The 16,519-nt window shown below is 50.3% G+C and overlaps 2 protein-coding genes across 2 annotated transcripts in view; both read left to right on the top strand.

Moving 5' to 3' along the window:
* The window catches only part of LOC112612869 (fibrillin-3-like), a 53,184-nt gene extending 49,010 nt beyond the window's left edge, over positions 1-4,174 (top strand). Inside the window, exons 37-38 of the mRNA XM_025367827.1 lie at positions 3,331-3,562; positions 3,934-4,174. Coding sequence (XP_025223612.1) covers positions 3,331-3,562; positions 3,934-4,174 — 473 coding nt within the window. The remainder of the gene's footprint in view (positions 1-3,330; positions 3,563-3,933) is intronic.
* The window catches only part of ELAVL1 (ELAV like RNA binding protein 1), a 45,645-nt gene continuing 32,668 nt past the window's right edge, over positions 3,543-16,519 (top strand). The window contains exon 1 of the mRNA XM_025367429.1: positions 3,543-3,709. The gene's annotated coding sequence lies outside the window, so the exon portion shown is untranslated. The remainder of the gene's footprint in view (positions 3,710-16,519) is intronic.

The raw sequence follows: 16,519 nt of genomic DNA, 5'->3' as shown, positions 1-16,519 counted from the left end.
ACCTGGGAGGCGGAGCTTGCAGTGAGCCGAGATCGTGCCACTGCACTCCAGCCTGGGCGACAGGACTAGACTCTGCCTCAAACAAAACAAAAACAAAACAAAACAAAAAATATATATAAACATTAGCCAGGCGTGGTGGTGCACGCCTGTAGTTCCAGCTATTTGGGAGGCTGAGGCAGGAGAATCGCTTAAACCCAGGAGGTGGAGTTTGCAGTGAGCTAAGATCACACCACTGCACTCCAGCCTGGGTAAGACAGTGAGACTCCATATTAAAAAAAAAAAAAAAAAGAAAGAGAAAAAGGAAAGAAAGAAAGAAAGAAAAGAAGAACAGAAAGAAAGAAAGAAAACCCCACGGAGCCAGGGGCTACTGAATTGGACGGAGCTGATACGGAACATGCCCATTATTGTGGGATGTTCTTCTGGACAGCACTGTGGCAGACAACGAAGAATGTAACTGTTTGTTCAGCGCTCTCACCTCCTTTGGGTCTCTCTGCAAATGACACCTCTTCAACCTTCTCAACCATCCTCTTTCAAACAGCAACTTCCACATTCCCTGTGCTCTTTCCCCAATTTGCTTTTCTTAGCCTGTTCACTTGACATGGAAATCACCTGGTTTCTCTTCTGACTCCCCATCCAGCACTGCACAGTCTGATGCAGTAGCGACTGGTAATGTGTGATGGCTGAGCCCTTGAAATGCAGCTAGTCCGACTTGAGATGTGCGGTGCTGTGCTGTGCTGTGGAGTATAAAATACATACTAGATTTCCAAAGCAGGCAGCGGCCAAGCGCGGTGGCTCATACCTGTAATACCAGCACTATGGGAGGCCAGGGCGGGTGGATCACTTGAAGTAAGGAGTTCGAGGCCAGCCTGGGCAACATGGTAAAACCCCATCTCTACTAAAAATACAAAAAATTAGCTGGGCATGGTGGCAAATGTCTGTAATCTCAGCTACTCGGAAGGCTGAGGCAGGAGAATCATTTGAACCCAGGAGGCGGAGGTTGCAGTGAGCAAAGATCGTGCCATTGCACTCCAGCCTGGGCAACAGAGTGAGACTCTGTCTCCAAACAAACAAACAAACAAAACCAAGCAGGGCAACATGGTGAAACCTCATCTCTACTAAAAATACAAAAATTAGGCTGTAATTCCAGCACTTTGGGAGGGCGAGGCAGGCAGATCACCTAACATCAGGAGTTCGAGACCGGCCTGACCAACAAGGTAAAACCCCATCTCTACCAAAAATACAAAAATTAGCTGGGCGTGGTGGCACACGCCTGTAATCCCAGCTACTCGGGGAGGCTGAGGCAGAAGAATCACTTTGAACCTGGGAAGCAGAAGTTGCAGTGAGCTGAGATGCTGCCACTACACTCCAGCCTGGGTGAGACAGAGATTCGTCTCAAAAAAAAAAAAAAATAGCGGGGTGTGGTCACGGGTGCCTGTGATCCCAGTTACTTGGGAGGGAGGCTGAGGCAGGAGAATTGCTTGAACCCGGGAGGGGAAGGTTGAAGTGAGCCGAGATCCCACCACTGCACTCCAGGTTGGGCAACAGAGTGAGATTCTGTTTCCAAAAAAAAAAAAAGCATGCAGGAAAGAAAAAGGACACACAAAGTATCTTGTATTTTGGAAAGATAATAGATACAAAATATCCTGTATTTTAAAATATTGACTACATGTTTAAATAATAACATATTCAACATACTGAGTTAAATAAAACACATTACAATTAACATCACCTGTTTCTTTTTACTTATTTTTAAATATGGCTAACAATTTAATTAATTTAAATTACATACCTCGCTGACAAATCTGTGGCTTGCTTATACTTCTTTTTTTTTTTTTGAGATGGAATTTCCCTCTTTCACCCAGGCTGGAGTGCAGAGGCAGGATCTTGGCTCACTGCAACCTCTGCCTTCCAGTTTCAAGCGATTCTCCTGCCTCAGCCTCCCGATTAGCTGGGATTACGGATACCCGCCACCACGCCCAGCTAATTTTTGTATTTTTAGTAGAGATGGGGGTTTACCATGTTGGCCAGGCTGGTCTTGAACTCCTGACCTCGTGATCTGCCTGCCTTGGCCTCCCAAAGTGCTGGGATTACAGGCATGAGCCACTGCGCCTGGCCTGCTTTGCTTATACTTCTGTTGCACCGTGATGATCCAGAATGCTAGCTACCATAAAATATAACAATTAAATGTTAAATTTAACATTTAATTGAGCTAGGTGTGGTGGCACGTGCCTATAATCCCAGCTACTTGGGAGCCTGAGGCAGGAGGACTGCTTGAGGTCAGGAGTTAAACCTGTGGGATGATTGCACCTGTGAACAGCCACTGTACTCCAGCCTGGGCAACACAGTGAGACCCAATCTGTAAAAAGCTTTTCTAGGCCAGGTGGTGGCTCACGCCTGTAATCCCAGCACTTTGGGAGGCCGAGGTGGGCGGATCAGGAGGTCAAGAGAGAGAGATCATCCTGGCCAACACCGTGAAACCCCGTCTCTCCTAAAAATATAAAAATTAGCTGGTTGTGGTGGCACGCGCCTGTAGTCCCTGCTACTCAGGAGGCTGAGGCAGGAGAATCGCTTGAACCCGGGAAGCGGAGGTTGCAGTGAGCCGAGATCACGCCACTGCACTCCAGCCTGGTGACACAGCAAGACTCCTTCTCAAATAAATAAATAAAAATAAAAAGATTATTATTTTCAGATCACACACACACAAAAAAAAGAAAAACAAATTAGGCAGAGTGCAAGCATGCCTGTAATCCCAGCTCTTTGTGAGGCGGACGCAGGAGAATCACTTGAGTCCAGGAGTTCCAGACCAGCCTGGGCAACAGAGCCAGAGCCCATCTTTATTTAAAAAATTAAAGCATAAAAAAATTAAACATGTAGGTTGTATGTATTTCTACTAGGGCATTCTAGGTCAGCGCTGGCTTAGAATGTTAGCCCAATAAGACCAGGTATTTTTTTTCTGCTCACTGCCCATACAGTGACTGACACACAGTAGGCGCTCAATGACATTTTAATGAATGAATGAGAGGCTGAGCCTTCGAGAACTGGCTTGCTCAAAGAGCCAGCACCGATGGTGCTCTGACCACGTTCCATGCCCCGCCTCCTCAGCGCACCAGAGAAGGAAACTGAGGCCCGGCAAGGTGACGTCAGCTCCTGCCCAACCGCACTACGTGAGGAAACGTCGGGGCCGGGATTCGAACCCAGGTTTTGTACGCGTAACCCCGGCGCGCTGACCGTTCCTACCTTACTGGGCGGCGGCGGCAGGTCACACAGGTGCGGGACATACGGCGAGCGCTCAACCAGAGGCGCCGCTCCTCAGCCACCGCATTCCGTCAGCCTCCGAGGGCCGGAACCCAGTCCGCCCCCTCCGCGGCCATCGCTGGCTGCCCGCGTCTCCGCCGGCCGCGGAGCCCTTCGCAGGCGGCGCCGACCGGAAGTCCCGCCTCTCCCGCGCGCCCCGGGGTGCCGCGACAGCCACGACGGCCAATGAGCAGCGCGACGTGGCGGACGCCGACCAATGGGCGCGCGCGCTGGGGGGGCGTGTCCGGTCCGCGGGCCGGAGCGGGTCGTGCGCGCTGAGGAGGAGCCGCTGCCGCCGTCGCCGTCGCCGCCACCGCCGCCACCGCTACCGAGGCCGAGCGGAGCCGTTAGCGCCGCGCCGCCGCCGCCTCCCGCCCGCCCCGGAGCAGCCCCGGGCCCGCCCGCCCGCGTCCAGGTGAGGCGGTGGGGGCCTTCGGCGGCGCCCGACAGGGTAGGCCGCGGCAGGCCTGAGCTCGCCTGGCCTGGCCGCGGGGCGCCCGCGGGCCTGCACCGGCCGAGGCCCAGGCCGCGCCGGACCGCGGGAGGGGACGCGCGCTGGGGCCGCGGCGGGCGGGTCGGGGCGGGCCGGTGTAGGCGCCGGCGACAGGCCCTGGGGCCGGATTCCTCTGGCGCCTCGAGGGACGGGCGAGGGGGATACGGCGTGGGCATGCGCCGGGGGGCCGGGCTGCACGGCCGGGGGCCCAGGTCGCCTTGGAAGCCCGGGCTCCGGGGGCGGGAGAGTGGGGCCAGCGGCGGGGGGAGCGCGGGGAACGCTTTGAGCGCGCAGAGGTCACGGCCCACGGGCTCGCTCCCCCGGGAAATCCCACAGATTCTTTTGTGGTCGTTGTCAGAGCACCGCGGCCGGTGCGAGGTCCTTTGAGAAGTGTGCAAACCCTTCAGTAGATACACGGGAGTCCTGGGGGGGGGGAAAAAAAATCTAAACTGCATCTTTTTTTGAGCGCCATCTCTAACAAAGCTGTTTGTGGGGCGTGGGACGTTAGGATTTGTAAAATATGTGTGTGTGTCTGTTGGAAACACAAACTGCACACAGTTGAACAATGGGGGATGGATGCCCTTCCTTCCTTTTCCGGTGCTCTGGGCTGCCGGGCTTGTTAAAATGGGTTTTGGTCCCTACTGTGTGCAGGGCAGGTGGGGAAGAACTTCTGCACAACTTCTGCACGGGCTTCCCATGGTGGGACTGAGCCCCCTTGCTGGAAAGTGTTCATCTAAGATCCGGATGGCCAGAAGTGGGAAGATCAGGAGAGTGACCTGGCTAGAGAAGGGTTTCTCAACGTTGGCACTACTGATGTTCGGGGTCAGATAGTTTTTGGTTGTGGGTGGGGGCCTTCCCTGTGCAATGTAGGAAGTTGAGCCGTATTCCTGGCCTCTACCCACTAGATGCCAGCAGTATCCCCATCCCCCAAGTCGTGAGGATCAACAAGATCTCCAAACATTGCCAGATGTCCCGGGTTGCGGGGGAGGGGTCTCTTCAACTCGCTCATACACGCAGGTGAGAACCATTACTGAAGTAAATCCCTTCCTCCAAAAGTTCTAATGCCCTGGGAGATGCTCCCAAGACCTCGAACAAGCTTGACTCTGTTGAGCCTTAGTTTTCTTATCTGTAAAATGGGAAGGACAAAAGTGTGGTGCAGATTGAAGGGGTTGAGAAGCCTGTTGCGTTGTGCGTGGTCTGTACCTGGTAGGCACTGAATAAATGATGTTATACATAACCACCAGTATTTATTGAGGATTTACTATGAGCTCGACACTTTGTGGACGTTTGTCTCCAGTCCTTGAGGCGGGTGATGTTATAATTTCCATTAATTTCCATTTTAGAGATGAAGAAACTGAGGCTTAGATGGGTCACTTCATATGACCAGTCTCATGCGCTAAAGTGGCTGCGCCAGGGTTTGAACTCGGGCCCTCTGATTCAAAACCCTTACTCTTAACCACCCGGTTGTATTGCTGCCATAATCGCAAGACTCCAGGACACTCCACTCAGTTGTCATCAAGTATTTTCTGTGTGCAAAGTTTTGTGCTGGGATCTGTTATCAAATTCTGCGACTTCAAGGCCCACAAAGAGGTTGAGATACGTGAACGTCTCCAAATGTGGAAGGAAATAATACTGTTTATGTTGACGCATTGGTTTTGAGCAGACAGAGTTTCAGTTTGGATGTGTTGAGTCTGAGATCATGGTGTTTTTTTTTTTTTTCTTTTTTGAGACACAGTTTCACCCTTGTAGCCCAGGCTGGAGTGCAGTTGTGCCATCTCGGCTCACTGCAACCTTTGCCTCCCGAGTTCAAGCGATTCTCCTGCCTCAGCCTCCCGAGTAGCTGGGATTACAGGCGGCCGCCACAACGCACGGCTAATTTTTTGTATTTTTAATAGAGACAGGATTTCGCCTTATTGAGCAGGCTGGTCTCGAACTCCTGACCTCAGGAGATCCATCTGCCTTGGCCTCCTAAAGTCCTGGGATTACAGGCGTGAGACACCGCACCCAGCCCATGATGCTATTTCAAGTAAAAGAAATGAGAATTATGAAAAAACTGTTTATGAAAAAAACAAGAAGGCCGGGCGCGGTGGCTCAAGCCTGTAATCCCAGCACTTTGGGAGGCCGAGGCGGGCGGATCACGAGGTCAGGAGATCGAGACCATCCTGGCTGACACGGTGAAACCCCGTCTCTACTAAAAATTACAAAAAACTAGCCGGGCGAGCTGGCGGGCGCCTGTAGTCCCAGCTACTGGGGAGGCTGAGGCAGGAGAATGGCGTGAACCCGGGAGGCGGAGCTTGCAGTGAGCTGAGATCCGGCCACTGCACTCCAGCCTGGGCAGCAGAGCGAGACTCCGTCTCAAAAAAAAAAAAAAAAAACAAGAAATTATGAAAATGTATTGCCTCTCTCACTCGCGGCTTCCCATCTCTTCCCTCTTTCCACACTCCAGCAGGAGTTCTGTTCTGTAAATGCACATCTAATTGTGTCCCTTCTGATTTAAAACCTTTGAGCAGAAAAAAGACGTTTTCTTGACCTCTTTCGTGGCTTAAAAGATAAAGTTAGAAGCCCTTAGTTTGGAGTACCAGTTCCTTCACACCCTAACGCTCCCTGCCCCTGCATGTAGACGCCAAACTCTAACCCTCCCTGCCTGTTGCAGCCTCCACCTGGAGACAGATTTCTTCCACCTGGAGATCCGTTGCTCAGGCTCCATGGCTCAGCCCAGAGCTCACTGGCCGTTTGAAGCCTCGTCTGACTGCCACTCTTCCTCCCCACCAACCGGAATCAACTGTTCCCTCTTTAGTGTTCCCATCCCGTTCAGTTTATTGAATCGAATTCAAGGCTGAATGGCAAGAGAAGCGCAGCGCCCGACTGGCGCCCCTAGGTGGCAGTAGCGAGGCGGTGCGGCCGACCCGAGCTGTGGGTCAGGGGAAGACCGACGGAAGCCAGCCTGTGGGAGGGAAGTGAGGTTCGCTCCCGCCTCTGAACGACTCTCCCTGCTCCGCTGTTGTGTCCTGGCCCCCGCTAGGCTCTGGAGAGTGTGCATGATGTGTGTAGGTCATCTCAGCCCACTCTGATGACTGTGGTGAGAGTGATGCCCTGGCTGATGTGGAAGCCCAGAAGAGGACCTGGATGGGCACAGGAGAGCCCAGAATGCTTCCAGGAGGAGAGGAGGCAGTAGCGGTGGGGAGGAGTTAACCAGGCAAAGACAATGGGGTGGGGCTTTCTAGGATACAGCGAAGCCCGGAGGTGGAACTTCGCAGTGTTCAGAGAATATCGTGTGTTCAAAGAACCACGTGGGTTCTTCAGGGGCAAGAAGGATGAAGTGGGTAGTCGTGGCAGGAGTGCTCAGGTGGCCGGTGGGCAGAGGGCTTGGCTGTTACTCTGCGGCTAGGCCAGAGGGTGGCTACTGAGCAGTTTTAGTTCACTGCTCACCCTGGTGGAGAGGCTGGGGGGAGACAAGGAGAAACTAGTCATGGGCTATTGCAGTACTGAGGTGGCCCCGTAATGGCTGAACCGCTTGAGGGTCAGGACTGGGACTGCTTCTTTGTTTTGTATGCCTGATGCTATGCTCTGTGCCTGGCACGTGGTTGCTATTTTGTCTGTGCCAGGGAAAGGAAAGATTGGCAGACCACTCAGAAGTGACTGGATCCAGGTACCTGTCAGACAGACATCTGTGGCTGGGTGTAGTGGCTCACACCTGTAACCCCAACAACTTGGGAGGCCAAGGTGGAGGATTGCTCAAGGCCAGGAGTTCAAGACCATCCTGGGCAACATAGTGAGATCCCATCTCTAAAAAAAAAAAAATTTTTTTTGTTTTTTACAGCGAGACATTTATGTCAGGGGAAGGAATCACAGGAGAGGGAACAATCCTGAACAACTCGATGGCCAGACTCATATCATCATGAACAGAAACAGGCAGACTCAAGGAAGGGGAGTGACTAGGCGGAAGAAGACGAAGCTGGGTTTAGAGACACTGAGTTGGAAATCCCGCTTAGGAGTCTGTCTAGGAGGAGGTGACAGGAATCTGTATGGGGATGGTGGCAGAGAGGTGGCAGGACAGTGAGAGATCTCACGTGTTAAACTGGCAGGACATGGTGCTTGATTAGGTCCAAGGGAGAGAGAGAGGTGGCTTGGGGGACAGGTGGGGCTGTGCCACCAAACGAAGTAATTCAGGGGGCGGAGGTGGTTTGAAGAGAGGGCAAGGGCAGGAGGAGAGGAGATGAAGGTGTTCGTAGCTGCAGACAGGGAGGTTGGGGAGACATACGTTCACCTTGATTTTGTTCACGAAGTGGGACTAGAGACAGGTACTCACTGTACCAGGCGCTGTGGAGCGGGGGGTGACATCCCCAGTGGAGGAAGCTGAAGCTCTGGGAAGGGGGAGCGACTTCTGCATAGTAGTTCAGCCGATGAGCAGGAGACGTAGTGCCCAGCTCAGGCCTGCCAGACTCCAGAGTCCAGGGTTTTTTCCTGCCATTCCCTGTCGCTTTGCACTTCCGTGCGAGATCCCTGCAGTGGCCTTTGGCCTTGACCAGCCAGAAAGAAGCCAGAGCTCTTAGCAGGGCTGTGGGGTGCCTGGACTGGGCCATAGGCCAGCCACACCTAACCTGCTCCTGCCCCGGGCTTCTCAGCCTGGCTGATAGGGAATTGTCACTTAGCTGGAGCTGCTCCAGCCAGGCATCCTGCCCTTCTGTGGGCCATGGGCAGGGGCCTGGAAGAAGCCGGTGCTGTGTCCACCTGAGACCTCGCGTTGCGCGGCAGTTATAACTGGGTCAGGTGGTGCTTTAGGTTTTCTCTGGCAGCAGAGCATTTCCTGAATGACCTAAGCCTTTTTTACCTTGAAGACTCAGAATGTTGCATCTGGAAAGGACCTTAACAATTACTGGGTCCAAGCCCTATCAGATGATGTGTGAAGCGTCAAGATTGAGCCTGAAGATAGATTTGACTGTTCTAGTTTTGCTCTGGCTCAAGTGGTTTAGAATACCTGCTCCATCATGATGCAATGAAAGCGATTCTCATGCATACCTGGTGGAAACAGCCTCTTTTTCTGTTACACATAAAGACGCACACATCTCTCTCCCCTGGATATGTGCTAGATGATCTACGGATGTGAACAACATCAGTGGTGTCACGTAGACAACCAGAATTGTTTAAAATAGTGCATTGGAGTCAAAAACCTTCAGAGATCATCCAGCCAATACTTCTCCCTGAGGTCAGGCACGCCTCTAAGCCCAGTGCTTGGGAGGCTGAGGTGGGAGGATCACTTGAGGTCAGGAGTTAAAGACCAGCCTGGGCAACATAGTAAGACCACCCCCCCCCCACCCCCACCCCCACCCCCCATCCCCCCGGCTCTACAAAACATAAAAAAGCAGCTGGGTGTGATGGCTCACGCCTGTAATTCCAGAATTCCAGCACTTTGGGAGGCCAAGGCGGGCAAATCGCCTCAGGTCAGGAGTGCGAGAGCAGCCTGGCCAGAGTGGCGAAACCCCGTCTCTACTAAAAATACAAAAATTAGCCGGGCATGGTGGCAGGTGCCTGTAATCCCAGCTACTCGGGAGGCTGAAGCCAGAGAATTGCTTGAACCCAGGAGATGGAGGTTACAGTGAGCCAAGACCACACCATTGCATTCCAGCCTGGGTGACAAAGCAAGACCCCCCTCTCTACAAAACATAAAAAAGCTTAATCAGAACTACATAGAGGACTTAGTAGGACTGCATAGTGATGCGCACCTGCAGTCCTAGGTACTTGGGAGGCTTAGGTGGGAGGATCACCTGAGCCCAGGAGGCCAGGGCTGCAGTGAGCCGTGATCATGCCTCTGCACTCCAGCCTGGTCTGAGAGCCAGCAGCCGCCTGTCCTGCTGTGTGACACGCCCTGGGTTTGCCTGGGGACTCTTAAATGGCAGTGATATAACCTGGGCCCTCAAGATTCTCACCATTGACACTGGTCGTTGAGTGTAAAGCAAATAATGATAGGAGTGGTTTGGACAGTAATGAAGGTTTACAGCAATGGCATGGAGGCGCTGAGAACTAGAGTAACCCGTTGTCCTGGGGGAGGGTGCTTTTTTTTGTTTTTGTTTTTTGTTTTGAGACAGTCTCACTCTCTTGCCTGGGCTGGAGTACAGTGGTGTGATCTTGACTCACTGCAACCTCTGCCTCCCGGGTTCAAGCGAGTCTCCTGTCTCAGCCTCCTGAGTAGCTGGGACTACAGGTATGTACCATCATACCCAGCTAATTTTTGTATTTTTAGTATAGATGGGGTTTCGCTATGTTGGCCATGCTGGTCTCAAGCTCCTGACCTCAGGTGATCCGCCTGCCTCGGCCTCCCAAAGTGCTGCGATTACAGGCGTGAGTCACCACACCGGGCCAGGAAGGTAGCTTTTTAAAGATGAGCCAGCCTGGTATAGTGACTCTCGCCTATAATCCCAGCACTTTGGGAGGCCCAGGTGGGAGGATGACTTGAAGCCAGCATGGGCAACAAAATGAGACCCCTGTCTCTATAAAAAATTTAAAAATCAGCCGGGTATGGTGGCACACACCGGTAGTCCCAGCTATTTGGGAAACTGAGGCAGTTCGAGGCTGCAGTGAGCCGTGATTGTGCCACTGCACTCCAGTTTGGCAGCAGAGAAAGACCCTGTCTCAAAAGAAAAATAAATAAGTAAAAATAAAAGTGAGCTGGGAGGCCAGGCGTGATGGCTCACACCTGCAATCCCAACACTTTGGGAGGCCAAGGTAGGAGGATCACTTGAGCTTGGGAGTTCAAGACCAGCCTGGGCAACATAGTGAGACCCCCACTCTTTAAAAATATATATATTAATTTTGAAAAATGAGCTGGGAAGTGAAGGAGAGGACACTTGTGCCCTGCAGAGGGAACAGCCAAAACAGAGGCCTGTAGCATATTGGCAAGAAGCTGGAGTGAGCGGGAAGGGAGGGTGGCGACTGAGGCTGGAGAACCACCTAGGTCCGATCGTGAAGGGCCTTGCCAATATGACAGTTACACTGTCATGACAACTTGAGGCCTGGCCCTGACACTTATTAACAGCACGCCTGACTGTGAGCATCATCGCGTGACGTCTGAGCCTCAGTGGGTGGTGACCACTGACAGGGAAGATCAGAGAGGCGAGCATCTTGATTGCGAGACAGTGCAGGCCTTGCACCTTGAGAGCCAGAGGCAGCTACAACTTGGGAGTCATTGATAATTGAGTGGTGACAGGCCCGGTCGCGGTTGGAGTTTGTGGGACAGAAGCTGATTTGGCCCGGGATTGATGATGCAGACTTGGAGAAGGTCAAGCAAAGGGCCTCCAGAGAGTGGGGTGGGGGCCCGGAAACACCATGAAACTGCTTGGGGGTGCAGGCTGTTGGTTTCTCCCTTGTTGCTCGTTGACCAAGAACTTGACCTGCCGGGGCTGCTCAGCCTTGACTCAGAATGTCAGGAGGAACAGGGCCACAAAGCAGAAGTTCTCTTTTTTTTTTTTTTTTTTTTTTTTGAGGCGGAGTCTCTCTCTGTCGCCCGGGCTGGAGTGCAGTGGCCGGATCTCAGCTCACTGCAAGCTCCGCCTCCCGGGTTCCCGCCATTCTCCTGCCTCAGCCTCCCGAGTAGCTGGGACTACAGGCGCCCGCCACCTCGCCCGGCTAATTTTTTTTTATTTTTTAGTAGAGACGGGGTTTCACCGTGTTAGCCAGGATGGTCTCGATCTCCTGACCTCGTGATCCGCCCGCCTCGGCCTCCCAAAGTGCTGGGATTACAGGCTTGAGCCACCGCGCCCGGCCAGAAGTTCTCTTTTTAAACCTTTTAAAATTTATTTTTATTGTGGTTTTGTTGTTGTTTTTGAGGCAGGATCTCAGTCTGTCACCCAGGGTGGACTGCAGTGGCGCAATCATAGCTAACTGCAGCATTGACCTCCCAGGCTGTAGTGATCCTCCTGACCAAGCCCCTGATTAGCTGGGATTGCATACAGGCATGCATCACCATTCCTGGGTAATTTTAATTTTTTTTTTTTTTTTGTAATGATGGCATCTTTCTGTGCTGCCCAGGCCGGTCTCGAACTCCAGGCTCAAGCAGTCCTCCCATCTTGGCCTCCGAAAGCGCTGGGATTAAAGACATGAGTCGCCACACTCAGACAATTTATTTTTAAATTTGCGTGCAGGAAAATTCATTCTTTGGAGTAGAGTTCTCTGCGTTTTGACAAATGGATAAAGTTGTTTGATTACCACCCTAATAAAGATTGGAAAGTTCGCTCTCCCACAAACAGAAATACTCCCTCCTCCTATCCCTGTGTAATCAACTTTTCCCCTCACTCCCTAACCCCATCGACCGCAGATCCATCCCTATGGTTTTGCCTGTTCCAGGTAGGCAAAGAAATGATGTGGCAAGATGTATTTGAGATTCACTCAAGTAGCATGAATTGCTGGTACCTTTTATTGCCTAGTAGTAGTCTGTTGTATGGTATATCCCAGTTTATCCATGAATGGCTTGAAGAATATTTGGGTTGTTGTAGTTTTGGATGATTATGAATAATGCCACTCTACACATTTATATACAGATTTTTGTGTGAACATAGATTTTCCTTTCTATTGCCTTAATACTAGGAGTAGGATTGCTGGATCCCATGCTAAGTGTATATTTCACCATAAGAAACTGCCAATCTGTTTTCCAAAGTGGCTGTCACATTTCACATTTTTGCATTCCCACCAGCAGTGCATGAATATTCTGGCTTCTCCACATCCCTGCCAGCACTTGATATTGTTTTGTTGTTGTTGGTTGTTTTTGTTTTATTTTGTTATAGCCATTCTAATAGGTTGGTAGTGGTGTCTCGATGTGGTTTTAAGTTGACTAATGATGTTGAGCATCTTTTCATGTGCCTGTCTGCCATCCATATATATTCTTTGGTGTAGTGTCTGTTCAAATCTTTTGCCATTTTTGAAACCAGGTTGTTTGCTCATTATGTTGTTTTTGGGTTTTGTTTTGTTTTGTTTTTCTTTGGAGACAGAGTCTGGCCCTATTGCCCAGGTTGGAATGCAGTGGTGCGATCTCGGCTCATTGCAACCTCTGCCTCCTGAGTTCAAGCGATTCTCCTGCCTCAGCCTCCCCAGTAACTGAGATTACAGATGCCCACCACCACGCCTTGCTAATTTTTTTTGTTGTTTTATTTTTGTAGAGATGGGGTTTCACTATATTGGCCGGACTTGTCTCAAACTCCTGACCTCAGGTGATCCACCCACCCTGGCCTCCCAAAGTACTGGAATTCCAGGCGTGAGCCACCACACTGGCCTGCTTATGTTTTGAGAGCTTAAAAAAAAGTGTTCTGGGCCAGGCGCGGTGTCTCACACCTGTAATCCCAGGACTTTGGGAGGCCGAGGCGGGCAGATCACGAGGTCAGGAGATCTAGACCATCCTGGCTAACACGGTGAAACCCTGTCTCCATTAAAAATACAAAAAATTAGCTGGGCCTCCTGGTGGGTGCCTGTACTCCCAGCTACTCGGGAGGCTAAGGCAGGAGAATGGTGTGAACCTGGGAGGTGGAGCTTGCCGTGAGCGGAGATCACGCCACTACACTCCAACCTGGGCGACAGAGCGAGACTCCATCTCAAAAAAAAAAAACAAAAAGTGTTCTCGGTTGGGTGAAGTGGCTCACCCCTATAATTCTAACACTTTGAGAGGCTGAGATGGGAGGATCACTTGATACCAGGAATTCGAGACCAGTGTGGGCAACATAGCAACATAGTGAGACCCCATCTCCACAAAAAATAAAATATTAGCCAGAAGGCTGAGGCAGGAGGATTGCTTGAACCCAAGAGTTTGTAGCTGCAGTGAGCTATGCTTATGGCAGTGCATTTCAGCCTGGGCAGTGGAGTGAGACTTTGACTCAAAAAAAAAAAAGGTGTTCTAACTACAAGTCCCTTTTGCAAATGTTTACTCCAGTTGGTGGATTTTACTTCTCTTAGCAGTATCTTTCACAGAGCAAAAGTTTTAAATTTTGATAATATCCAGTTTATCCTTTTTTTTTTTTTTTTTTAAATGAAGTGGGCTTTTGGTATTGTGTCTGAGAAATCTTTGCCCAGCCCAATGCCACAAAGATTTTTCTCCTAGAAATTTTATATTTTTACGTTTTAAAACAGAGGTTGGCAGTTTTTTTGTGTGTGAAGAGCCAGATGGTAAATATTCTCAGCTTTTTCGGCCATACGGTTGCTACTACTTAACTCTGTTATTGTGGTACAAAACTATCTATAGACAGACAATACATAAACAAATGAGACAGGCCGTGTTCCAATAAAACTTTATTTATAACAACAGGCAATGGGCCAGATTTGTCCCACAGGCCATGATGTGTGTTTCAGAAAGTCCAATTTTCCCAGGCCTAGAGGATACCACACTGTGGACAGTAAGCCTGGGGCAGCCATTGTCCATCTCACCGTCCATGAAAACAGAATGAGGGAAAAAGCAGAGTATATGTGTAACTCTCAGAGAAAGGGCGAGGAGAAGGAAGGGTAAAAGAAGAAAGAAAGGGAAATGCTTGAATCACGTTTTGAACATGCTTCAGTGTGCATTTTAATTCTTCAGAGTTAACCCTTGTGGTCTGTTTGGATCAGCTTCCAGCAAATGTTTTTGTCTGTTTGTTTGTTTTTGAGCCAGTGATCTATTTTAAAATCTCATGGCCACAGATGGTGTAACAGACACGTGTAGTTTCTCATGATTAAACTCTGTAGGTCCCGAGCTGCTACTGAAAGTTGATATTTACCCATTCCCTATTAACGAATATTTGGAATTCTATCCAGTTTTACACTCTTATGAACCATGAGTTAGTGCCTTCCTTGCACTTTTGTTTCATTTTGTTTTCAGACAGGGTCTTGCTCTGTTGCCCAGGCTGGAGTGCAGTGGCGCCATCATGGCTCAGGCAGCCTTGATCTCCTGGACTCAAGCAATCCTCCCTGCCTTTGTCTCCCGAGTAGCTGAAACTATGGGCACGGGTCACCATGCCCACTAAATTATTTTATTTTTTGTTAGAGTCAGGGTCTCACGTTGTTGTCCAGACTGGTCTTGAACTCCTGCACTTGAGTGATTATTTCTGTAGAAAGATCCTGCAGTTGTGAGTCAGGTTATACCATCTCATACTCAGATCAGTAGCAGGTGATCTTACGCTGGATTTTATTCCATGTGACTGGCAGAAAGTAGCATCTGGTTTTCTTTTGCATTTTCCTCATTGTTCATGAAGACGAAATTCAGTGTCTTTTTCTGGACTTATGAGCCATTTGAATTTCAGGCCTTTATTATAAATTGCCGCTCACATCCTTTGCCTACTTCATTCTTGGTTACATCTCTTCTTTTTTTTTTTTTTTATATTTTTTAATTATGAGACGGCGTCTCGTTCTGTCGCCCAGGCTGGAGTGCAGTGGCCGTACATCTCTTCTTTTATCCCTTACCAATTTGTAGATGTTCCGAATCAAGTTTTCCCAGCCTTGGCAGCACTAACATTTGGGGTCAGATAATTCTTGGTTGTGGGGCTGTCCTGTGCCCTGAAGGATGCTTTACAGCTCTCTGACCTCTACCCACCAGATGTCAGTAGCACCCCCCACCGCCGACCCCTGGCCCTGACCAAGTCACAGTAACCAAAAATGTCTCCAGACATTGCCCAGTGTCCCCTGGGGGGCAGAATGGCCCGGGGTGAAAACCATGGGCCTAAATAATAGAATATGCAGTGAATCTTTTCTCCAGGCTACTCCTCCTCGTCTAGGTCTATGATGCCTTTTGCTGTACAGAAGTTTTTAATTTCATGGAGTCTCACTTTTCAGTCTCTTTTTCTATGGCTTTTGATGCTAACCTACTTTTTAAAGAGCGGGGAGCATAGGACATCCTCAAATAAAAGAAATGCTAGGAAATTGTACCGATTTTGCTCATTGTCTGAGAGTAGTAGGAGGGTAGGGAAGACCTGGATGTTTCCACCAAGAAGAAAGAAACCAGACCTAATTCTTCCCTCAGCGTTGATTCAGGGAGTAGGTAGGAAATCTCCACATGAGAAGTGTGTTCAGATTTTTATGTAACTGCTGGCAAGGCTATTTTTAAAGAAGGCCAAAGGCGCGTGACCGTGGGCACTGGGTGTTCAAACATAGCATAGAATTGAGCAACAGGGATCTGGGGAAAGTGGTGGGCTCTCACCGAGACCTCCAGGCGGGTGGCCATCCTCAGGGTTGACTACCTGCGTGTTTAGAGGCAGGGATTGAGGGGCCTCTGAGAAGCGAGCCCAGCATGTGGCGCACTTTCAGCAGGGCGGGCTCGGCATGCTTGGCCACATTGATCTGGACTCTTCTCCAAAGTCACCACTGGCTCTGATGTTTATCACTGAAAGGAAACACTTCAGCAACTGAGAAAGACTTTTCAAAGCCTGCAAACTGTGAAGACCAAGTTCTCTGACTGGTAGAGAAACCCTCACCTCCTTCCAGCTCAGTCACTGCATCTTTGGGAATAAACAGATGCAGAGGACCATTGCCTGCCCGTCCCTCAGCAGCAGAGTGTCCAGGGATGGGGTTCAGGGACACCCCACAGGCTCTGGACATGGGGAGAAAGCAACCGGAAATCTGGAATGCTCTTGAGAGACAACCCAAAGGCTTTCTTACAGGATCTTAAAATGTGCTGGAATTGTTCATAGGTCTCTTCAAAGCCCTCTTAGTGAACTTGGAGTTGTTCTGTTTTGTGTCCATAGACTATTTTTTAGAGCAGTTTTAGGTTTGCAGGAAAATTGTGAA

The sequence above is a fragment of the Theropithecus gelada genome, chromosome 19 (assembly GCF_003255815.1).
Source record: "Theropithecus gelada isolate Dixy chromosome 19, Tgel_1.0, whole genome shotgun sequence".
Classification (NCBI taxonomy): Eukaryota; Metazoa; Chordata; class Mammalia; order Primates; family Cercopithecidae; genus Theropithecus; species Theropithecus gelada.
Note: the sequence above shows the minus strand (reverse complement) of the source record. Positions and strands in the feature narration are given on the sequence as shown.